At 40.7% G+C, this 26158-nt stretch overlaps 1 protein-coding gene across 3 annotated transcripts in view; it reads left to right on the top strand.

Annotated features, from left to right (window-relative positions):
* Positions 1-380: 380 nt before the first annotated feature.
* LOC128872538 (fasciclin-3) overlaps positions 381-26158 on the top strand; it is a 431525-nt gene continuing 405747 nt past the window's right edge. For all 3 annotated transcript variants that reach the window (XM_054115343.1, XM_054115342.1, XM_054115345.1), the window contains exon 1: positions 381-703. In XM_054115343.1, the coding sequence (XP_053971318.1) occupies positions 619-703 (85 nt within the window). In that variant the 5' untranslated portion in view covers positions 381-618. The remainder of the gene's footprint in view (positions 704-26158) is intronic.

Here is a 26158-nt window from a genome sequence, read left to right as displayed (position 1 = left end):
TTTTATTTTATTCTGCAGATATTATAACATCACCTTTACTTTCAACCTTTTTTATATTCTTGCATATTGTTTACATTTTGTAGTTTCTTGGACATTCAAATTTCCTATAAATGCATAAAGATCCACAGTCTAATTATGATATTTGCTTTGATTCTACTATCCTTCTCAGACAAAGTAAACTAGGGAAGTGTCGGAATATTAAAATTACTTGTAAATAGTAAGCGTACGGTAAAGTCCGTGTATTTTACATACTTGTACGTTAGGCGCGAAAGTAGGTACAACGGCTATCAAACGACGCTATCGGGGGATCGGAGCGTTCGGACGATCTCGGCTCGTGCCGATGTCTCACGAAGCGGTCCGAAAGCAAAGCGCGCGGCAGACGGTCTTCGCGCGCCGAGCTATCTGGTTGGCACTTGTGTCGAGTCGGGACACTTGTATTCGAATTGACGTCGCACGTCTCTCGTTCCTACCTCGTTTTGTCCTCGTGTTTCACGTTGAATCGCCACTCGCGACAGTTTCATCGTCGAGTTTTGTGCTCCGTCCGTTTGGAACGCGCGATCGACGCCGGCAGTTTCTTCGCCAAATAAGGAAGTTAAGACAGTGCGTTTTTTTGTTGTGATGTGCATGAAATCTACGAGCCACTTCAAGATGACGATCGCCTGGGTCTGCCTCATCGGCATCTTGTGTTCTACGTCAGTTAAAGGTGCGACAGAAGTAACATCTGTACTTTAATTTTCATTTATCTATCGATTCGGAGCAATTTGTCGGAGTTGAGATTAGAGGTATACAGACGTGTGATATTTTCTCGCGCCGACAGACGTCGCGATCACGGCGTCGATGCGATCGATCGACTTATCGAACTGTTTGAATTCTCGTCTCGATCATTTCGAGCCCACGAGACCGTTTTCGATACGGATCTGACTTTTTTCGCGGCAATTACAATATCAGCCGCGTGCTTTCCTTTCGAATAAAATTACTCTTTACCTTACGAACGTGTTCAGTGTGATTTTTCGTTAAGACATTTCGTTATGTTTGCGATGGAATTGATTTATGTGGATTCGAAAGAAATAATCAATGAGGTATATTGGCGTTGGAGCAAATCTTTTATTCTGTTATTTCTGCAATTATACCTGTGACTTAAGAAATATATTTACAGTGGAAATGAAGAATCTTTATTCTATTTATTAGATAACTATGTCAACGATGATGGAACAAGTGTATGTGTGAAAACTGTGATGTGAAAAACTTACAGAGAACTTGTCTTAAGTTTGTTGATTGAACAAGGAAAGTGTTTTGAAAATACTCGGCCTAATAATAAATTCGAGTATGGGGTCTAAATAAAGTTAAACCTAGCCAATTTAACCAGAAATATAATAATTAAATGACTCGCATTAACAATATTAAGATGACCTGTAGGGAGTAACCTGATTGTTAGATCCGATATATATATATATATATATTTTAATAATAAATTGATGTTTGTGATCTAAACAACATTAAACCTGGTTAATTTAAGACAAATATTACCAAATAAACGAGTTACATTAGTAATATTAATACGAATTTCACTATCTAAATTGATTGTTCAAATTTATGCTCCCTAATTAAAATTTCTATTCCCATTGAACGAGTATCAGGTTATATTTCTTTCTTTTTTCCGACTGTTCGATATTGTTATCTAATTGAGGATATTGACCATCTCTGATCACGAGTGACCTCGTCCGCTATCTGAAGGTTAACATTGCGTTTAAACGGCGGAAATCGGACATTTAAAAAACATACTGTGTTTAGCAACACACATTGTACGTAATCAAACGCAAGGCTGTAACTCGTGCGCGGTTCACGAAATCTGGTATCGTTCCAGTTTCTATTTGCCGAAACACGTAGCCGGAGGGGAAAATTATGACTGATCGATACGTAGATACGGATATCGCTAACTACGATTTGACTGATCGTGGGACATGGCCAGTCCTTGTGGAAATCGTGGCCGATTAGTCAGCGAGACAGACTGGTGCCAGACTGCGAATAAAGTTTCGTCGCGGAGACGATCAAACGAATTACAGCTGTCTCGGTGCGGTGAATTTATTGGTGGGAAACTGCAACAGTAACCTTTACGCGTGTTCCTCTGTTTCTCGTCGCGCGAGACGCGGTAATTCGTAGGATCATTGTTAAGGTCAAGCGTTGTGTACCCGGGATCATGGTCGCGTTAACCTCCTAACTCCGAAATGATTAAACAGCCACCGGGAGAAAGATTCGTTTGCATTTTCGTGCGTATCGAATTATCGATCGATTTACGAAAATAACGTAATAGTTTAAAAATGATTTGACATTTGGAAAATATTTAAGAAGAATAATTTTCTTGTTATTTCGACCGGGAGCGCGTGATAATTTGCAATGAAATGTTCTGGAGCACAATAATAACACTTTCTTTTATTTTTGGTGCGGAAATCTTTCTGTAACGTTTCGAGAATGTAATAGTTTTTAAATTTATATTGCATTTGGAGTTGCAATAAAGTTTTTAAATATTTTTCAAAATGTTCGATGTCGTTGTATAAAATTCGCAGAAAATTATACATATTGATGATTTTTAAAATGTGGATGATTCGTGAATTCTGAGTGTGTATAATTTTAACCATTTTGACTACAGTGGAAAAGGAAAAAAATTAACAGCGAAAGAAAATAACATTCCAAGCAAATATTTATTTCGAACAATTTTTTGACGAATGCAACACGGGTGTCGTTCGACTCCTCTCGTAAAGTTCGATACAAAAATAAACAAATTTTTTATCGCTGAACTACTGCAGTGATTGAATTCAGCCAATTTTACCAAAAATGTTCTAACGAGCTGAGCTTGAAAAATACTTTTGTTTGCGTTACGAATTTCAAATCAGTAACAAAACGTGACCAATAGATTTTATCTACAGCTAAATTAAAAATCCTCCACGATCTCTCGAACTGAATATTTTGTTATTTTCATGCTCCACAAATTATTGTTCTAGTTTCGGTATTCTAGTATCGATTTCAGATTATTCTTGTTCGGCTTCTTGTTCCAATTCTACCATAAGTATTTCTTGATACGATGCGCGCTTCGTACATCGATCTGAATTAGAGTAGAAATTGGGTTAAAGATTCTTCAGTCGAGCGATTCAACGACAACTTTATTCCTCGTGGGAACTTATTTTATTTTTCGATTGAGAAATCGTCGATAGGATTACATCGCTCTCCAAAAATTATTACAAATTATTCCTCGAATGGTTCGGAAAGTCGGACATGGTTACGGTTATTCGTGGAAACAGTTTTCTTCGAATGCGTATAAGCGGCGCCTTGTCTTTCTCGTAACTTTGACACATTCGCGGCTGATAGCTTATCTCTAGGATTACTTTCCCAAACAGATATTATTTGGAAATTGGAGATTCGAAAAAGTTATCGAGCGCGTACTCTGGGAAACGTCCCGTGTGAATTATGTCGCGATAATGGGAAATTTATCATCTCGATGTTCCACTCTGCATTTGAGATAACGTGATGTCTTTCTCCCATTTTGATAATTACAATTTCATCTACTTGGAGTTTTTTTTATTGCCATTATCATTATAGCATTCGGTGTTTTGTATTCGTTTGTGTTCCAAATCTCAAATTAGTAACGAAACACGACCCGTAGATTTTATCTATATCCAAATTAAATTTAAAAAATTATTTTTAATTAATTAATTAATTTTACGTTTACACCATCCATCCGTATAACGTGCAACAATAGTACGGTGTTATAATTTGTTGCTTCTCTTTTACCGCTATTTGTAATTTTTTCATTAGTAGTTACATTAGTAATATTAATACGAATTTTCATTAGTTTTTTAGTTCGTTCTTCATTCGTTATTCGAAATATTTATCGAGCGAGGAGTTTTATACATCTCTGTTTCTAAGTAGCTCATCGAGAATTCTATCCTGTCGAGATTTCGCAAATAATGCCTTGATACATTTTCACATAGAAACTTTGTCGCCTAGGGAAAGTTTGTTACCCTACTTTGGGAATAGCATTCAGGGTCAGAATATTTTCTGTGTTGATGGTTTATAAATTTTGCAGTGGCTGGGTAGTATCCTGTTTGAATTCGATTACCATGCAAAACAGACGTCCTCCCTCTTTTCCAACGTTGTATTATTTTTCTCACCGTACCGACGCGCTCGCTACAAAGTAAAACGAAACGATTACTTTCCCTAGAAGTAGGTATGAAACGGGGCAAGCGTTTGGTATTTATCGATCTAAGTTATGAATACATAATGCTTCGGCATCGAGCAGCCACTGGCTTTTGTTATACGTCGCAGCAGTATGACTGAAATAGTCGGCGCTTATTGGCTTCGAGTTCTCTTCCGAGTTTCTTTTTGTTTGATTCGAGCAATCATTCCCATTACATCGACGCAGTCAAAGTAATCGATCAATGCTAGCAATCCTCTACTCCATTTCATCTATCTTCGGATCTGTAAGGATGGAGAGTACGTAGCTAATCGAGACGAACTTCGAAATCATTTCTCTTTTTACTGTTAAACGTGTTTTAGGTCCTGATCGTGTTTCGAAAGAAATATATATTTTTTATAATGTATATGCATATATCTCATACATTACAACTCAATTTCAATTTCATTTGTGGTAATACGAACTGAACCAACGAAATAAATTAACGACACCTAAATTACGTACACTTATAAATGTTTGTGGGAAATCGAGCACTTTCGAGAAAATATATAAACAAAATTCTGGAAGTGCAAAGGGTTAAATATCTTCTCTAATGTAGAACAAATTAAACTAAATCCAATCCATTCGTCGTGTACTTGTACGTGTACTAATCACACGTTAGAATATCATAATCATATACGATTTGATTAATATATTCGCGCAAATATTGATTCATCAACAATCATCTTCTTCAAATAAAACAGTAACAAAGCAGGGTGTCGGAAAGTATCATGCCGTATTTGTCTCCGTTACTGTTTTTAGTTACCTCGGCGAACTTTTGCGTAACTGTGTTTCGCACTCTGCTTCCGCTCTAGTACCGTGTATCGATAAACTCGAAGAAGTTGTAATTAAATGTTGGTCAATATAACGTAATAAAAGCACCGTGCACGGTGAAATTCGTGTACTCATTAGTGCTCCGTTATATCATAATGACTCTCGATAAACTTCATTATCAGCGAGAGAGGGAAAACGGTCGACGAAAGTTTCGCGCGACGAAGCGGGTATTCGCGCGCAGGGAATCAAGCGATTTTTAAAGGGTTGTTCCGTGCCAATTTTCGCGTCGGAAAAACGTTTAAAAAGAAAAATGAAGCACCTGACGCGCGGCGCAAGAGGGAAACGCGAAGAGTCAAGGTGAAAATTATTGTCCCAGGAAATTACAATCGTGCCCACGTGCCGTATATCTGAGGGAAACGCCTAACGTACACGGAAAGTTTAAGGTCACATTTACACGAAATGCCTTTCGCTCTATGCGACTCGTACTTTACTCGTGCTTACCTTGAGCTGTAAAGAAAGGTCGATGCTAATGACGCAATCGAAATAGCTAAAGATAGGAGTTGGGCTGAACGATGGAAATTGTAAGCAATATTGTAGCTTGTTTCGGGTCATGACGATTATATCGACGAGTATCATTTATCGCGGACATAGTTTTCGTCCCTTTAGACTCCGAGGATTTGTTTTATTAAATATACCCAGTCTCGATGAGAGTCCTCTACGGATTATTAATTTACAGAATTAAATATTAATTGAGTTATTACTGGACGTTGCAGTTCGATTAATTATTATCTCTAGAAATAAATAATCCGAAAAGAGTTCTCGTTGATTTCGAAAACGTTTATTTGATCAAATTCTCTCAGGCTACAAATATTAGTTACTTTTATTTATCGACGGGCATTCTGCTACTCGATATTTATTTGCAATTTTCTTGTTGCATTTCTTATCATCGGCAAAGTGTAATAAAACGTTTTTATTTGGACTATCGAGGACAGTTTTAAAATAGACGAATGATACTTCGACGTTTCGATTTTTGATTCGGGTATTCTTCGGGAATCGGAAATACGATCTAAGGATTTTAAACATTTTTACAAGTTTAAAATTGTTTAGATACGTATAAATATAAACAGCTTTACACATTTCATGAAAATAAATGTTACAGTGTTCGTTGACAAATGCCTCTGCACGATTTAACGAAGGCAACAGTTTAATTTCATAGTTGCATCGATTAATTCCCGCCAAAGGCATAGTCTTTTCTACACGTTTGATGTTGCGACAAAGCAAATCTTCAAGAATGCTATCGAGAGCCGTCTTTGACGTCATTTCAACACTTACATTGTATATATTGCTGGATAGTATTAAGTCGCTTCGTTATAAGAAATTCTTAACTCAAATATACAGAGTTTCATGAATATTTTTATAAATACTGTGTTCATTAAACTTTTATCGAAATCAATAATTTACCCAGTTACTTGGCGACCTATTTACACAGGATCCACTGCATTTTCATAGCTTCGCACATATTGAAGTTAAACTTTCCAGTTTTTCGAGAAGGCAAGCATATTCAAGGATCAAATAATTCTTAAAACCGAACACTGAAATTTGTACATTTTCAAGAAATTATCTTTGCTTCTCGCTACTTTCTGAACTTTTGAGCATCATCCCCTACATTTATGTTAAAACGAATACGAAAACTCCGACCACAGTTCGGTGGCTTTCCCTCGCCACCGCCAAAGAAGTAAGAACGATGCGCGACCACATCCTCTTTCGCGAGTGGATATTGATTCCAAAGATTCGGTGAGTCAACGTTGATCGATGGACGCGAGTCATCCGACCAAGGATAAGGTCTCGAGCATTTGTCTTTTGCGCAGAATACGCAAGCTATATGCAGATCGCTTCAGGGTCTAGATAATCCAGTTTCGCAACCCACGCATACCAATAGCAGAGGTGGTTAATGTACGACCTACGGTCGGTCAGAGACCCCCATCAATTCTCCGAGCTATTCTACGAAAATTACCGAGTTAAAAGGAGGGGATTTTATCTAGACAATCGCGGCCCGAATTCAGCAAAAAGGGATATTAATATTTAATAATGCGGTGCAGCGAATGGTAGCACGGATTTTTGGCATGTTTTATTCGAAATCTTAATTCTCAACACCGGAGTATTAATTCGAGATTAAGACTCTATCAAGTTGTTACAGAATCCGCCCCTCCTCTGACGTGCAATAATATCGTAGACTAAACTTATTGAAAATTCTAGAATTTTACCTATTTAGAATTCTATTTAAAATTCATTGCTAACGCAATTCGTTTTTTTCGTAGCGTATGTGTTTGATTTTCTATATTTTAATTTCCGTTTGTAATACATATTGCAGAGTTCGCGATGTTGGTAATGCTTTATCGCGATTAATGCTGTAGAAGGGTAATAAAGAGCATTCTCGATCGTAATCTGCCGTAGATAAATGTCAAAACTTATCTATCACGGAAAACAAAAACGTAGTTTTATCGCTATCGGTACGTTGATAAAGACTTATGGCAACGGTGTTCTTTGAGGTCTCGAAGAAGTGATACTAGTTTCGATACGTCGAAGAAAATAATAAAAAGACGTCCACCAGCTCGAAGCTCGTTGATTTAATTGATCGCAATCATACGAGCGGTATGCCGCGTTAGACAGGCAAATTTGTTTCAGAAGAACGTTGGTTATGTCATGCGACTCGTAACAGAATGACGATCTAATTGCTATACTCCTGATGCAACTAGAAAGGCTCCTTATAACGCATGTTCGTGCTTGTAGACTTGCGACACGTGAAATTTCTGATACATAGACAGCGTGCGTCGGTGGGTGGTTTTGCATATGCTGTACGCATTTCAACATTCAGCGTTCTTCTTTTCTCTATTCAGTTAAACAGCACGGAAAGGCGTGAGTACGACTTGGTTAGCAGTTTCATACTCGAACTGCGTTACTCCAAAAATTGGTCGACGTTTGAGTCTATGACGAAGGTCTTCGGAACAGTTATTAGTCGTTCAGTGTAATTAAAATAATTCCTTTAATTTCATGTTAACCTTTCTGTCGTTTCTTTTTGAGAAAATAATTTTGTAACACGATTTCAACGTCTCTGGTTGAATATTATATATAGTAGTGGTCAGGTGGTGTTAATCGCAGAAGAATATCGTTCGAATTACTATTTGAACGACAGGTTGTTATTTCTACGCGTTATTTTCTCAAATAATTCTAATCTAAACTTTGTTCTCACCAGCATTATTCTTCTGATATTTATCACATGCATATTGTAATCATGTTAGATTTTTAATACACAATTTTCTCGATCAGAAGACCTTCGTCCAATAAATCTTGATTTTTACATTGTTCCCATAAGGAGTGACTACTTCTCGTAGCAATTAACCGAGGTTGTACGCTATCGAGCAAACTAATTACTACATATTAATTTTCATTCGTGAAATCGCTGTTCCCATCAGATACCGGGTGATCGGACTTGAAACGATTGCATCGGAAGATAAGAGGTAGCGCCGCAACGGAGAATTTTGTAATTAGTGTCGATGATGATTACAAACAGTGCAAAAAGTGACAGTGAGCGACGAGCTTACCGGCAGTCCGTTGTTCTATGTACGCAAAATGATTCATCTCTTACTCGTATACCGTGGAATGCGGGCTTACGTTTTATCCTTGCAATACGTAACGTGATGATCCGCTAAATGCCTTACCCCGTTTAACTATCGGGTTTGCAATAACCTCCATCGTTATTCTTAAAGTATAACCGAAGAGCCTCGTACCTCACAGACTATTACCAGTTACTTATTCTAGATGGTTCTTCCCCGTTGGAAGAACTTAGCCTTCAGCTTTACTTTTTACTTTCATCTAAGCACGCATTCGAGGATAGGTTTTTAATATCATAATAGCATTCTTGCCGCGCCCTCGTCTCTTACGCACTCGGGTAATTTAATTTCCCTGGATTGTACGTGTGCATATCAAGTGTGCGGAATAAAGACGTTTAAATATAATGAAAATTAGAACCTAACTTGTTTATATTTCTCACGGGCGTTAAAGCGTCTTCGAGCTTATCGTTTCGGTGCTCCATTTTTAGTTCTATCGTTTCACTTAAACAAGAAGTTCGTCGTAACGATGTATACATACATTCTAATATGATACTATCTATGTTGTTGACACCGTTCGTCTGCGCAGCTTGAATTTTCTTTTTCTTTTATTTGTAACTTCATTCGCGAGCGAGGCACGGGTCGACAAAGAGATAATAATTCTCATTTTCACATGGTTTCCCGTTGTAACGTTACGTTCCCTTCGATCGGTTCGCGCACACCTATCGCGACGATTATGTATTCTTGCGTCGCGACGTATTTGCATAAGTGTTGGACGGTTCGATGGCACACGAATTGAACGGTGCTTGCGTAAAGGCACGTAACGTTTCGTCACAATTGCGACCTACTCTTTGGGTCGTTGACACGGGTTCCCCTTGGACGGATCGTGCTCTCCGACCTAACAAAGGCCCTTTCGTGGGCCAAAGGCATCGCTGGTTGCCGTCGACCCATGTCGAAGGGCTCGAAACTACCTTAAAGAGGCAGGCGGTCAAAGTCGTGCCCGTGCGAGTCATTTGGACGCGGCGGGAAGAAGGTGAAACGCCCCGTGAAGAAAAGTTACGTGGCAGGTGCGTTCCCCGTTTGCGTGTACACACACACACACCCGGCAACGCACACACGCCAACCACGGGAGTAGAACATGTGTATACGTCTATGACGACCAACAGGTTCTCCCTGGAACAGGTTTCGGTGCCTATTTTCGGTCCTCCTCCGCTGCCTAAACTCCTCAAATTACGTTCAACCGAGGCGGTCTCTTGCCACGCTCTCGGCCCTTTCTTTTCCTTATCCTTGACATGGTACCTGTGGTCTCGACGGACCCACAGTAATTAAAACGTGAGGATTATGGTCCCCCTTCTTATGTATTATTATACGGGACATCGTTCCTGAAGGGAGCTGCACCTGCGAGCGTTTTCATGTTTGGAAGATTGGAAATCTTCAATATTATTCCATTTCTGAATCTCTGGATAAAAATAAAAATAAAAAATAAGAGTGTGGTTGTTAATTCTATTTCCAATTCATATTTATTACGTGGGAGGTTTATGGCTCCATCGTTCTATAAATTGGGTTTTCACGATTGTAACGTCATCGATTTGTCTGATACGAATTTCTAATCGATAGTGAAATATCGCATCTAAGAAATTTCGATGACTAAATCTGAATTCCATCCAGGGGGCATTCGCTCCAGCCTTTAATATTACTCACGTGGCCGATTCGTCACGCTCAGCATCCTTGGAAGCATACAAAGTATCTACGATTAGGGTCATCGCATCGTCGTCAAACTTTCTATGCGTGATAAAGTATCAAAAACTTTGGCATTTGCTTCGGTATATTAGAAAGAGCAAAACGAACGTAACGCATCCATCTGGATTATAAATGTCGCGAGTTCAGGCGTTTATGTAAAGTAGATGCATTAGTTTCACGCCATTAATGAGATGAATTTATGTCGCGAATGATCGATACGAGGAAGAAGTATTATTCACTGTGCCGCGAGTCACGCAATTTAAAGAAACACGAAATCGAACTATTTCTCGCTTCTCCTGTTTGTATATTCATCTTTTTATCAAGTTAATGAAAAATTAAGAAAGATCGTATATTTAAATCGCGACTGAGCTAGCAATGACGTTATTCTTTCTGCAAATGCAATGTGCACTGTGTGTTTTTTTAAATTAAATCACGTGTTTCTCCAATTCTACGTATCTTCAAGTTGATCCATGTAAGAGAATAAGATAAAGCATTTTAAAACTGAGTACCTTACAGTGTATATGAACTATTTCAATTACTCATATCCTATAGTCCAGATGCACAGACATTTGGTACGTTACTATATTTATATCATAAATTTAGATAAATGAAAAGTAAATCTTGCACGTTTGTATAGAGAAACACAGTTAATTTTCAGAAGAGGCATCGGAAAATTGCTTCGAAATTGCTGATGGTTGACGTTTAGAAAAATTGTCGTAGTGTCGAGGGTTAATTGTGGGTGGTTAAAGAGACGAAAGGAAGGATATTGACCCGATCCTAAAGAGCACATGGTCACGGAAAGGGACCTCGTAAAGTGCACGCGAACCAAACGCTCGCACGCTCGCAACTTTCCCTCCTGATGGTTACGCAATAGAATTCATTGTACGCAGCTCCGTTAGCCGTCAGTCTGGTCGTTTCACGGTGAAACCTTTAAAATTTTTACAACTTCCACGTATTATTTACCGAACAGTTGGACAGTAATATCAATTTAACACGGTGGGTATCTTCTTCGTCAAATAATCACTTCCACGCGTTCGTCCGTTTGATTTCAGACTTTGTTTGTCGAAACCTCTTTCGATCTTTCCATGAAGAGCAAAAAAAAAAGATAAATAAATTTATACAGCAATGCGGTCATTTATCTATACTCTACTTTATTTTTAGACAGTTTACGATGCACTAAATCCACTTTATTATCATGCCCTCAAAAATAATATTGTCGAGGTAGGAGAAATAAAAATTACACATCCATTTTATTTTTGGAGAGTTTATGGTAAACTATAAATACGTGTTATTACTATGTTTTTCAAGTGACATTTCTCGAGATAGGAGAAACAGAAATTACGTGTACTCTAATTTTATCTTTGGACAGTTTACGACGAACTAAGTACACTTGATCTCGAGAAAGGAGAAATAACAGGTACACGAATCATGAAAGGTTAGTGTTTCTCGAGAACGAACACCAGCAGCCTGTGAATGATTTTTCCTCGAACGATTCAATTACGGGTCTCGCGAAATCGCGAATTCTGCGAAAGAATTTCAAGTTAATTATAAACATACCATGGTTTCTGCAACCGTACCGAGTCAGTTTTCTCTGTTGCGAATGCAATCGCGAATGAGAACCGCGCACGATGCAGCGCGTACATAGGCAGCTTGCCAAGTTCCTTTTTGATCAGGGATTTGCACGGTACACCGTCTTGATTTTATGGACGCCTCGGAAATCTTTTCGATTCGCGTGGGAGGTAGGGAGGACTCGCGATTTCCTCGTCAGCATCGGATAACTTCGTTGGCAAAGGGTATCGATGAGGGCGTTTTGTGGCATTAAATTCTTTCGAGGAAATTCAATCGTTTTTGTTTATATTACGGGAATACTATGAAAACATTGTTAAGCATCGTTCTGTATTTTATTATTATATTTTTATTTATTAACGGGAGAACCTTTCAATACAAGGGATTATTACGTATTATAAATACAAAAACAAAGTTAAAAAGTACAATCACGTTTCATTTTAAAGCCGAAGCTAAAATATTATCTATTAGAAATAAGTAATTATGCACGCATTCGTGTCCGATTCTCGTGAAACGCGGTTTTCCCATCGGGATTACGAGGGAAAAATATAAATTGGACTATTAAATACGTAATTGGTCGAGCATATGGGGGCAGGGAGCGAAATAACTTTAACGATAGCTGGTGCTGGTTCGAGTTTAACGGCGTTTGTTTTACGCAGCCGCGGTATCGAAAATGTATCGCGCGAGATAAATATCGGTTACGTAATCTGCATTGCAAATACGATTCACGTTCGACGCTTTCTTCTTCCAGCGTACGCGTCGTTTTTCCGTCGAATGTGAGCCGATTCGGAACGGGGAAACTTCGGGTTCTTCTTGATAAGATCGTCTGTATTCAAATTTAGCGAATGTCGGGTAATTTGTGGCAACTTGAATCCCTCGATATCACAGAAGCGCTATGCGTGCAGCTAAGTCCCGGTAAAAATCATACAGAGCGAACGTTGGCTTACTATAGTTACGGGATAAGGATTTTCGTATACCACGAGTCACTAATCTCTAACTTAGTGATACTTGTTCGTTACGCATACGGAGGATCAGGAAGCAAATAGTAGTATGTATACGTGTGTTTCATTGCTGCGTTCTCCAAACTGTGTTCCGCGCGACGCGAACAGGTGTTCCGCGAGAAATCGTAATTGGTAAAGAAGAAATAAATTAATGTCGCGTATATGTATACGTTTATTTTTAGATTTTTTTTTTCTTGAAGTAAAATGCATTTCAGTATTGAATAACATCGATGTGTTTGATAAGGTTATTTTCATCGCGGTAATATTTAGAATTCTGTATAGATCTTTTAAATATCCGTTTGATGAATTTTTTTACGCCGTTTTTTTTTTACAAGTGTCTCTCTGACTCCCGGAATAAATTCATATCTACAGGAATTATGTTTGGGTAATCTTCAAACATGTAGATACATGATACATGTAGCGTATCAAATTATCAAGATTTGTCTATAATACATTTTGGATTAAATTGAAATTTCAATCGTGGATCGAAATTATATCTCACGATGATCGCTTAAAGATTCATTTGGATAGCTATTCAGTCGAGTGAACGTGTCTAGCAAATTATTTTCTTATTTTAATCTTCTCTCGGAATACTATAATCACTATATATAATTAAATTTGTCCTTATCTATTACTTCAACAAAATACTTTAAATTAATACTTTTATACAAATAAATTTAATCACCTTGTCTCCACCCGTTATATATTCTATCCGATTGAAGTTTCTCTGGGGCTTCCAGGCGTGAATTAAAAACGCGTCCCCCCGTAAATCTGTTTAGTTGAATCGCGCGTGTATCTTTGTCGGAATCTTGTACGCGCGACTTGGCGATGACTTTTACGAACGTCACTGAGCGGAATGTGTGCAACAGAGGCACGCACGTGTTGCACGTCAGCATAAACCGTGTAACAGTTATGGGCAGCAACGGGTTTCCCTCTGAATTCACGAGGTTCTTGTACGAGACCGTGTAAGCCCAAGAGAAACGAGCGACGGCCTCGAGCTGGCTCCCGGTAATGCTGGAAAGTACGTTTTCCAAGCGGCACCGTCCATTCTGAATCTGTATGATAGATCTGCGCACGTGCAACACTTATCACCCGTGGAATATACCTTTTTCCTGGAACGAGGTCGACGCTTATTGTTCTCGCAAAACTTCGGAGCTTGCGACCAGCTACCCGTTGATGGACTGACCCTCGCTTCGACGGTTCCCGCGTTACGCTCGTAGCTTTCAATTGAATCTATCCGCGTCGGCGATACGCACCAGCCGCTCCGAATCTATCCCATATAACACAGCCAACGATTGGCAAGGTCGCCGTACAGCTCGGATTGTCCTGGGGTTACGCCATTTTCATGACGGAAACAAACTGATAGGTTTGCTTTTACATAATCATAAATAAGGGGTTGGTCGTTTATTTTTACCAGTTTCGAGACAACTTTCATGATTTTTTTGCAACCAAAGTAATTGACATAATTTAAAAAAATTTCGTACGTTCATTTATATAGAAGAATGTACTGTACTTTGTGTGAAATTTACGAATAAAAATTTGAAAAATGACATGAACAGATCAATTTATTTGAAAGTTAGATATTCCGTGTCGCGACAGGTGGAATAGAATGTTAACGCGATAGTGTCCGCTCCGATGGTCCCAACTAATGAAAAATGATTTTGTTTTATTCGCTATGATTGTGGTTATCAATGGAACTATCGTTTCGCTTAAACAAGAAGTTCATTCTAACGATTCTATTATCTATGCGTGCACCTTTATTTTACAACTATTTTAACCTCTTCGCGCTTTTGGCCACATACGTGAACCTTGAAAAACACGAGAGGCGAATCGCTTCGAAATCGATTCTCCTTGAAGTCTAATCGTCCAAGAAAAGAAGTTTATTCCACGTGTACGATTTTATTTTTCCATGCAGAGACGTATTATTCGCAATTTTGTCGCTCATTTCGGAACGCGTCGTGCTGGGGCCAGGACACGTATTTGCATTTTGCATTAAACATTACAAGTCAAGTGAAAAGTCCCACGTGTCGCATGTCGGGACGATGAATATTGCATCGACCGGGACATTCGTACATCCACGTTTACCCCAGCAATCGAAATAAATAGAACGGGTGAAGGAACGAGGGAAACTTCAGCCCCGATCCGTGAAAGGCAATCCTTCCCCGTACGTAGGGATTCTAAATTATGCCGGGCATATTTTGCGATTTGCCGTGGAACGGCATCCGGTTGATCGATTTTCTGTCGGAAAAAAAATGATACTGATACTACGAGGGGGCGCCCTACTCGACTCCAATTCCCAAGAGGTCTAGTCCCGTGGAGTATAACAGTGCACTGATCTGTAAGTCGGCCTGCACGCTGCTCCCTTCGCCGTCTGCGTACGCGCGTATATGTCCACGTGCCCCACGTCCACATACCGGGTGTACTTATATGTGCACGGCATGACCGCGACCCTGTCACGAAAAACACGCTTATGCTTGTCCCGGGGATCGAGTCCCGAGACGACTTCTTATAACGGCGAAACACGAGAGGCGAATTGCTCACGCAAACTTGCCGGGGCGTTCTACGTCGTATTAAATACGATTAACGGCCATTACTCGGTCGTACTAATTAACGGCCAGTGGCTCTTCGCGTGCACCCTCGCATAATTGATTCTTCCTCTGGCTTTTTCGACAGTCCTGACCTTGCTGATTAACGACAATTGCCGCGCGAGAAATTAGCGACGAGTTTCTTAGGGGGACCTTCTCGACCGTTCGAGAAATAGAACGTTCCTTGAGAATTTGTCTTAGGTAGATCGAGAGTTCTCGTTTAAATTTTGCACGCGGGTCTGTTGAGCACTTGACGTGGTCTCGGAATTTTTCCAGGTGGAAAGTCGATGTACAGTGGCCTCTGGATGCTTGGATATTCAGCATAAGCAATATTGCTTGAAAGAAAATTTATTTAGATTAGATTGTTATTTTTAGGACTGCGGACCTATAGTTCGTACCTCTGCAACAACGCATTGAAATCATGCGTTACGATTTTTTTCAATTAGACTATTGCTATACATAAGATTCCTTCATCTGACTTTTTCTAGCGTCGTACATTATACCTTTATAGACTGGAATTTATATATTTGCATAACAATAATATGTCTCACTTGGAGAACCCGTAAGCTTCGAAGAAATTTCCAAGATTATTAGTCTAGCAGTCGACGCGCTATTAGGAAACCGCATGTACCAAGGGGTCGTTTTTCGTGGCAGAGTTCAACTAATTTGACTTTGGGCAATCGGCGTGGGCGACTCGTGCAGCGTGGCAGCATCCGATAAATTAGCATCGTTGGGTTGTTAGCTGGGGCTCTCAATCAGGGACGGTGAGTTCTCGATAGCGAGACGAAAAGGAAATAGAAAGAAAAAGGAGGAGCGTAAAGAACAACGAAGCTGTGTCGCTTTTACGTTCGCTGCGTCGAGCAAGGTGGATCTCCGCGTGCCACGATGAAAGTCGTGACTGGGCTCTTTCTTCCAGCCTGATACTTCCTCGTTTGTCCCAGCCTCGATGGAACTCCGTTTAGAATTTATTGTCTCTCTCTTCGAACGGACATAATTGCCTCTCCTCGGTTGACGGTTCGACGTTTTTTTTCCACACTAGAACGAGTTTCACTCTCGTCTCGTTATTATCGGAATGGACGAGCTTGCGATATCTGTCCGATGGAAAAAGCACCTGATCGTTACTATTGCCTTTTTATCGATTTCGCCACCTAACCGTCGACTCGGGAGCGCAGAACTTTCTATCTTCGTTTCAATTAATTTAACCGTTCGCCGAGCTGAGTCGAGTTTGAAACATGCTCTTTTATATCAGAATTGGGGCGAATGCAGTCTTTCTCCTCTCCTTAATTGTTTGGTTAAACGATAACGTTGTTAACGTTAGCAATTTAACAATCATAACCTTCTCTTGCTTTCTTCTCGTTCGACTACTGCTCGGTGCTGGCCTGAATTTGAATTTTGTAGCATGTTTTTCGTTCGAATTATCGATTACTGGTATCAGTTTGTAACAAATAATTATTGGAAAAAGTGGTTCAAGATATTAGAAAGAAAGTATGGTTATAGATTACGAATAAAGCATTCTTGCACGATAATTACCATATTTAAATTTACTCATTTTTTTATTTGCACTTGAAATAATTCATTCGCTGAAATTGTCCAAACGCGTCGTACGATATGGCTTTTGAATGCATTCGAATGTAAATTGTATTCCTATCAGCCGATACGTTATGATATTAATTAATTATCATTACGCGCCGGAGATTCGAGCTTTATTATGTCGCGCAATTAGCAAATGTTTATAAGGTAAGCTATGGTAATTAGCAAAAATCACAACATCGGAGAGTCGTTCGAAATAAATATTAAATTTTACAATTATCCGAGTATTCCGTTACCCAATTAAGACCGCAAAAATAACGAGGCAATCGGTTGACAAGACGGACATTCGCGAACATCGATTGCGTAATTTGCAGCCGCGATTTTCCGCGCTGTTGATTTCATGTCACGGTGAAGTCCGTTGTCTGCGAGTGTCTTCGCGATTCCTGTTCGAACAGTGGCGCGAGAATTGAAACGAAAATTGATTACCCCGTTCCACTATTCGAAGACGGTTTATTTTTCATCGTACAGCGTGAACTCTGCCCGATCGGCGCAATTTTTCCACGTATTTCCGAGCCGTTTGCCCTTTTTCAATTTCTTCCACAATATAGATCGCATTATTCTTGGTAATCCCTGTTTCGCGTGTCAGAATTTACGTCCACGTAGTTCCAATCATGTCTTACACCTCGAGAGTTACACGTTTTCGACGGTTTCTTCAGGAAAATCGCGTTTCGATAGACGCGATGGATTTCCGTGACGTTTCTTTCACGCACGAATACGGCACCAGTACCGGATGTGCGTTCCGTGATCAAAATTACAAACGACTCTCGCATTCCATTGCGAATCGATTACTCTCAAGGTTCGGAGAATGTTTATAGTCGCGTGTGACAATTGAAATTGAAAAAGAATGTTGTTTTATCGTAAATGGATTAATACGTTTGTATCATAAACATCCGTTGACGTCAGAAATTTATTTTCGTGCACACTGTTTCGAATTAAACATCTACGGTTACAAATATAGTATCTACCCATTGGAATATCTGAATATATTATATCTCTAAGAGTTACTGAATATATCATCCATTAAATAGAGTATTCTATTACATTATGTACCTAATAGAATCCTAATGCATCATGGATCCAACAGTGTATGAATACAGCATACATTAGAGTAACTCAATACAGTATACATTCCACTGATATCTGAATTAAATTAACCATACAGCCAATACCGTCTGAATTCATAATGCATCCAACATTTCTTGAATACATTATACATCAAATAAAATACCTGAATATAACATATGTTATTTACATATTGTACATTAGAGTAACTCAATGCACTATACAATCCAATGATATCTGAATGAAATAAACCATACATCCAGTACCGTCCGAATTCATCGTGCATTCAACAGTTTTTAAATATATTATACAATAAAATACTGGAACACATTGTAATAGACCACCTCGACCACCCTATACACGCTTTGCATGATACTGCACTGCGTTGCAGATTTCATCTCGTTTTAACGGTAGCCGTTGCAACGTGAGTGCCCGAAACTCAGGATCGTGGCGACCTTTGTACCATTAACTTGCATTTATTAAACTAACCCTTCTCTTTTAAAACGAACTCTTCCTTGCACCCAGAGTCCTACGATATCGTATATACATCAAATGAGGTACCCGAATACGTTTTACACCCAGTGCTGTCTGAATACATTACACATTCAGCAGCGAATCTAATTTCGCTGTCTCGCAGAGAAACTTCTTTCGACCGTCTCGTCGGGCGTGAAGTCGAGAACGATTTACTAGAATTAGAGTGAAAATGAGTCGAGAGGTGTAGGAGCTACGACTACAAAGGACTATAACGCACACCTACATGCCGATCCGCGATTCACTTCACGGGTCCTTCGTTTTCTAGAAGCACTCGCTCCTTCTTCGGACGTTAATAAAGTCTTCTGTCTCCTCTTCGCGGGCCAAAGCCGGTGAATTTCCATCCCCCGAGCCATTCTTCTTCCACCAATGTTCCCTTTCCCCGTCTCTTTTCCCGCGAAACTCCCCCGCGCCGTCTCTCTCTCTCTCTCTCTCTCTCTCTCTCTCTCTCTCTCTCTCTCTTTCTCTCTGTCGTTTAGCCCGACTCTGTTACTCTCGGTAGACCATCCATTGCGATCATAGATCTGCATCGTCGACGGGGTTGGAGACGGTGTGCTGCTCGTAATTACCCCGTCGCTAGTGCACTCCAGAGGCCACTAGCCTACCACACCGATCGGGCACTTTCACACCGAGGCACACAAGGAAACGCGAACCCCCGAATGCAGACGACGGTGCCTGTAGTACACATAATGCGGGCCATCCCCTAACGGAGATCTATGAGAGAATCCTGGTCAATTACCTACTCTATTCGAACCACGGATCCAACGGCTGGAAGATTTAAGTGGTTGTCGGGATATCGATATAAGACGGTACGAACTTGAAGCACTTGGGCCCGAATGAACGGCCGGCACTGACGCTGACAAATATTGAATGCTCGGGATTCCAGTCCGCGAAATTTGTGGCTAGACGAGACGGGGTGGCTTCGAACCACCCCCGAATGGAAGCACGACAGTAAACTGATTTCCGAATCTCGCCGGATGATGGCCGATATTTCGCGATCGGCGTTATTCTCCGAGGACTCCTACCTTCTTCAACTTGATTCTATATCGAAAGCATAAGTGCCTGAGAAATGGCACTCTTAGGAATGTCGAACGATTACGTAACCGATAAGTTCGTTTAGAAATATGATATTATCTCAAACTAGTACCAGTTCGATGCATCTGCCATAACCTGACTTTTCCCAAGAAAGAAAGGATTTTGGAACGTTTGCTGCTGGAGTTTGATGTTAGATGTTTGGCGAAGGACGAGAAGGCGGTGTCATCTTAAACTAAAAATAATACAGATTATGTTGGCATACAATGCGTAAAATCGGCCAACCTTCGTAGGCGGTCGGTTAATATGTCGGTGTATTTTATACTCTGTCCCAATTTGTCGCCGATCGTCTCGAGATAATACCACGTGGAGGGTCTCGGATAAAAAAGAAGGTTGGACGGTATTTCGGTAGACATTTTATCGAGGACTTTGGCCCACCGGCGATACACGGCCTGAAGTTGACCTTAACGAGAAACGGACCCTCGTTTCGGGCTCGAGGAAACGAAAGACAGAACAAAGCAACGGAGTAGGGAGAAGGCGCACTTTTACCCGTGATCGTTATACTTCCTGGAACCTTCGCGAAGGTACCAGTAAGGAAAGCCGGTCGACGAGTTCAAGGCTGTCTATATAGGGTTCAACGATCCTCGAAGTGGGGTCCACTCTTCGCGAGGAGTTCAGACACTTTGAGGAGCATCAACTATTTATAAAAGACAGTACGCCGTTCAGGAAAATAGTGCGTGTCGGCGCTAGAAGGGTATTCTTTCCGTTGCAACTGCGAGGTAGAAAAGCCCCTTTGATAATTGCTAATAATTACACATCATTCTTTCATGCCCGCGTAATGGCGTTCGTGCGGGTTTCTCAGAACGTGTACCGTTGATCGGTTTGCCTTCAGTCAGTGTACGATAAACACAAAATAACGAGTCTGAGATAGAGACCACGTTTCCGAGGCGTCTAACTGTTGGGTGCGTGTATGCGCGTTTTCTCGTATGCCTTAGGGGCGGTTTATCGTCAATACGGCGCTGTTTATAGAGCCACCCAGTTGTTCTTCTCTTTAAATTCCCATCAGAATAAAGTCAGATTGGAGTAGTTTAACAGCTTGAAAATTAGCTCATTTCAATTCGCGATCTTTTACGTTCGGACCCTGACGAGGGCCTCTTTCAAATTCTAAATTTTCTTAAGAAGTTTGATGACATTAAAATTCCTAATCAAGGGAAGACGTAAAATAATTGTATCGTTTCGCGTGTCAAGGGACAGTGAATAGAGCGTTCCTACAATGGTAATCTTGGAAACTGCGGGGATAATACACGAGGATGTTCGGTAACCAACGTGCTCCAGAGACTTCGGGGCCCGAGACGCGAAAGGATTCGAGGCGATGGCAGAGCGTCGAGCGTATCATTGTGTTCTCCGAGTCGGTCCGCTCTGTCTGTGTAGGTTTACGTGAATCGGACGTAAAGATGGAGAGAGAAGGTCGAGGAGAGAGGAGGAGGCGATTGGCCAGGTAAGACCGGTCGAACAGGTTTCTTGGGTCGAGTAGGCGAAAGCCTCTACTCCGTTAGCCTCTTTCTTTGCCCGCCGTTGGCTGGACTCTCGAGAGAGACCTCGGACACCTCCGCTCCATGTATCCACGAATACTCGCTTCGAGAATCGTCGGGAATATACCGTACAACGTGACTGCGATGTTTACAGCTGACAATAATGAATCCTCGCCGTAAAGTAAGATAAAAATGCTCGGGGGATTACTCCCCCGTAGCCGCAAGTTGAAATATCGATCGTTGCAGCGTGAAATAATAAAAGTCTGTGTCCGGTGAGCTCTGGTCAACCAGATGCGCGTAACAGTCTTATCATTTCAACGTAACGCTTGACTCGCACGAGAGGAAAAGAAGCCTGACGTATATCCTTCGTCTCGAGGTTGCTGCAAAATCTCCCATGTCCCTTGCCGTCTGGGTTTTCTGTTACTTTTTCTTTTTTTCTTTTTTTTTTTTATTCTACAGTGGGGCATCGTTGGCAGTTGTACCGTGCCACGTTTACCGCAGTATCCAACTATATAATACGTATCTTCTAAACTTCTCCGACGGGTCGCCGAGGCGTGGCTCCATCTTTTTCGGGAAACCTGCCAAGATCACTGTTTATAAACGTCTTCGGAGACGATGGTGACCCGGGACCGGCAACTGGAAGGGAATTCTTCCTTTTTGACGGACGTTGGCGCGTTGTTTGAGGTAATATCGTCCAGTCCGGGATACGTACATTTGTCTCCGTGGAATCGTGACGGTGTGCACTGGACCCTTGGTCGGTTCACTGCGGTGTACTCTCGAGCCACGTCGATATAACGAAACATTGCCAGAGAGGGTTTCCCAAACGTGACTTTTGTTGGGATTAGAATTTTAATTTTTTAATCAAACGCAAATGGTATAGAATTATTTAACGTTTTTGTTGTAACCCACTCAACGAATTGTTGTGGATCAATGTTTGACCATTTGCGGTCGAGAGTCGACTCTCGTTCTCCACGTCCTCGAATTCTGACGAAATTCGGCTAAATGAAAAGCTCCATGTGATTCTTTGTTAAATTCCAACGAGGTTTATAAAAGCGGAAATAATTGTCTTGTATTTATAATATGAACTGTTGAAACACACGTTCATATATTAATGAAATCTTATACTACTGAACATAACGCCGACTTGATACTTAATATTATACATCATGAAAAATAGTTATCGCTAGAGAATACAATTTTTAAGCCCCTTTTAAAAAGCCATTTTTGTATATTTATTTCAAGTATATCCGTATCTTGTTAGCGGATTATATCGTTCCTATTCTATCAGGCATGTAAAACATGTATCTCATTACTAATAATGGCACCTAACTGTGCGGATGCAATTCAAACCTAATTCAAGCCTAATTCAACCGTCGCATTGTGTTTCTTATTTCTTCCTTTGAAGTTCATAGCCGTGGGGCCCCATAGCACAAGTTTTTCTCAGAACAATTCAATTAAACGAGCGGTCGTTTCTTTGCTCTATTTCAATTTCCAGTGGTATGCTATCCCATTCCTCGAAATGTTGGAGGAGGGAATCTACTTCCTACTCCGTCCTCTAAAACTGTTCACCATTTGTTGAATAATCCGTGAATCTATACAATACATACGAATTTCCACTATTAAAAACAAACAAATTTTTATTCATTCTAACTTAACACTTGGACCATTCCGCAACAACGTCATCAGCTACTATCTTCCCACCGCATCCGTTTACGGTAGACGAAGAGTTTCTCCCAAGCCAATCTCGACGAAGAGTCGCGTGAATTTCCACGAATAGACACGCCGGTTCGTTCGGCCAGGATCAGATTCCTTTCGTTCTACGGTAGATTGGAATCGGCGTATGCAACATCGATACGCAGATCGCAGACAAGAGCACGCACAACAAAGAGGATCGCACGAGATCTTGAACTTGGCCAAACGGAAACCTCTTTTCGACCGTGACTTACTTATCTTGACGACGACGAACAATGGCCTGCATTTTGTCGTTTTAGCGACAGTTTCGTTTACGAAACAGTAAAAGCTGGAATGGAGAGGACGATCGTGGATGTTTTAGTCGGCGTTTCTGCGAAGACTGTCCTACTCCCGCGTTCCGCGCCATTGATCAGGAACGAAGAATATCGCGGAACGATACGATATCCGATCGAATGGCTGCTGGTATCGAGAAACGTTAAATTTATTGGTACGTCCGCGCGCAAACTCGTTTCGACCTAAGCTTTAAGCTCGCCCTAGCGTCGAACCACTTGGACGGTGGTCCGACGACCTCCTCCACCTCATCCAGCTACAGAGTTTGCTGCTTCTTTACCCGTTTCTTGTTGCCGTTCCGTCTTCCTTCTCTCCTTTTTCGATGAAATACACCGCGATTTTATTTACATACTTGCTTACCAACAATAAACCGCCACGACTTTGGCGAAACTTCCCCGGTGGAAATGGAGTTTCGGCATGATACTACGGAAAACGACGAATAAACTATTTAACTTGTTGACTGCCAGATTAAGGTACTCCGGGAAATTTCCACGGGGCTAAAACTTTGTTTCTGTGCGATTGGAAATTGTACAGTCTAACATTTGCGGTTGTATTTATGTTTGCAACCTTGTCGGACTTCACGAATCGTATAAAAATTCATTTTCTCTAATACCTCGCATTCAGCATAGCTTTTTTTAGTTTCTGCCTGAAAAGCTCTATCGTTCATACAATAAGAAATGATGTCAGCTGAGATAGGAAAAATTCTTATCTAGGTGACAATTTCAGATAACGACCTTTTTACACGCGCTTGTAACAGTCTACATTGTATTAGGTTGTCCCAAAAGTTTCTTCCGTGACTTGCACTCAGTTATTTTGCGTGGCCGTGTTGCAAGAAACTTTTGGGACAACCTAATATTCCTAAGTTTTATTCATGTCTCACAAATAATCATCTAGGGAATTGTAATAATAAGTAAATTACTATTTTATTTAAAATGGGTTAATTCGTTATCCATTATTCTAATAAAATTTCGCCCAGCTCCGCCTGCCGGCGATAACCACGAAACAGCGTCCACGTATTTTTCGTGAACTGGTTTCTGCAAAAACATACGCGGGACGAAGTTCAAAAAGGTGGACACGGAATACACCGACTCTTCTTCGGGACACTTGCCAGGATTTTTGTTTACAAACGCGAAAGATGACCAAAGGGGAAATCCGCGATGGAAAAGTTTCCATACTCTTTTTATTTGTCCGTTCTTTACGTTGGTTTCTTTTACTTTTACTTGGAAATACGCCCCTCTCTCGGCAGTCACGTTTCCGAGCGCATCGTATCAATTCTTATAAGGAACTGTGCTCCGCGTTTGCAACAAGAATATTTTTGCCCGTTGAGGTCTCGTCGCGTGCTTGGTCCGCGGCTATCAACGATATTAATCGCGTAATTTGAATTAAATTGATCCCGTCCAATCGGAACCGGTTAACGTTCTCATTGGTTTATACTCGCAATACAGTTAGCTGCGGGCTGAATACATATCGATGGCAATGGTATTCGAATAAAAAGGAGCATTTCATCGGGAAACATGTTTTTAATCTTTCCGCAGTTCAATAAAATGATTAAAATCTCGGTAAAATAATGGTTATCACTTTTTGATCGGTTGAACTGATTGGATTTTGTACAGTTAGTCGAGAAGAGCACGACTCGTGAATATTTTCGCGGATTAGAGATAGAATTTCATCCAATATTCATTAATATTCGTTAAATGAAAAGTAAAGTACGTAGAATTATGTATTTTACAATGAAAGAAAGAAAATTTTACACTTATTATTCGATCTAGTGAATATCGCATGTAATTAGCTACAACTTACGTCTTCTCCTCTACCTGATTCTTAGTCGATCACGAACGAACGAATCGATATGGGTCTTCATTAGCACTTTCAATCTCAGGCACCTGCTGCTTTCAAAACTTTTCTATAGCTGTCCATCAAGGTATTCAAAACCGCAGCACACGAAAGTTTCGTTTTCGAATTTTGTTTCCTTTCATTCGTCTCGCAACGGGTTGCGTTGAATGAACCTCTCCAAGGACGAATTGTTTTACTTTTAACTAAAAATTCATAAGTGTCGTAGTTAAAACCTAACGTATATAACCATACGTTATTATCGCATTTTTTTTTTTTTTTTTTTTTTTTTTTTTGAAGCTTCGAGGCGTGGCCTGTCTAGTGTCAATGTCTTTCGTATGCGGAAGCGTATAAAATTTCCCGCGCTCTTCCGATTAACCGTATCGAGGGTAGTTCTCTCCGATGAGTAACGCGCGTCCCAGTAACTTCTGACGAGAACGAACGGCTGATAGTCGAGAAATATTGTAACGGAGTTCGCAGCGGTGGAACGATAGCAACTGTGCCAACTGAAATTTCATCCCTCGCGCGGATTGCGTTCGTGTGCGCGCGCGTGCATGCAGAGTGACGCAGAGATACGTGAAATTATTGCACGGACTCGCAACGACGAACTGATTTCCGGCATCTCGCAGCTCCGTCGTCATTGTCTTCCACTTCCACGTTCCCGTTCCTTCCGGAGGCGTTCATCGAAGACGGTCGAAAACGATTCCTAGGGAGATTTGTCGCGTAATAGACTCTCCAGGACCTTTTCCCCCGAGTTCCTCGAGGAAGACCGGTCCGTGAATCGCATAATATACTGCGGCAGATCCTACGCACCGAACATTCGTCGCGTGACGTGGTCGAGGTCGTCGCGAAGAAATAAAGGGGACGAAGAGTCGTGGAGTTGTGAATCATCCGAATAAAAAAGTCGTTTGACGAATTTTTGCGATTCTTTCTCGATGAATCAACGATTTCGTTCGATTGGTTTAGGAAATTATATGTACAGATATCTGAGAATGTTTGTTTGTAATTTTCTTCTTGCAATTTGAATTCTAAAATTTAGTCCTTTGGAAATGCTGAC

The sequence above is a fragment of the Hylaeus volcanicus genome, chromosome 2, assembly GCF_026283585.1.
Source record: "Hylaeus volcanicus isolate JK05 chromosome 2, UHH_iyHylVolc1.0_haploid, whole genome shotgun sequence".
NCBI classification, from domain to species: domain Eukaryota; kingdom Metazoa; phylum Arthropoda; class Insecta; order Hymenoptera; family Colletidae; genus Hylaeus; species Hylaeus volcanicus.
Note: the sequence above shows the minus strand (reverse complement) of the source record. Positions and strands in the feature narration are given on the sequence as shown.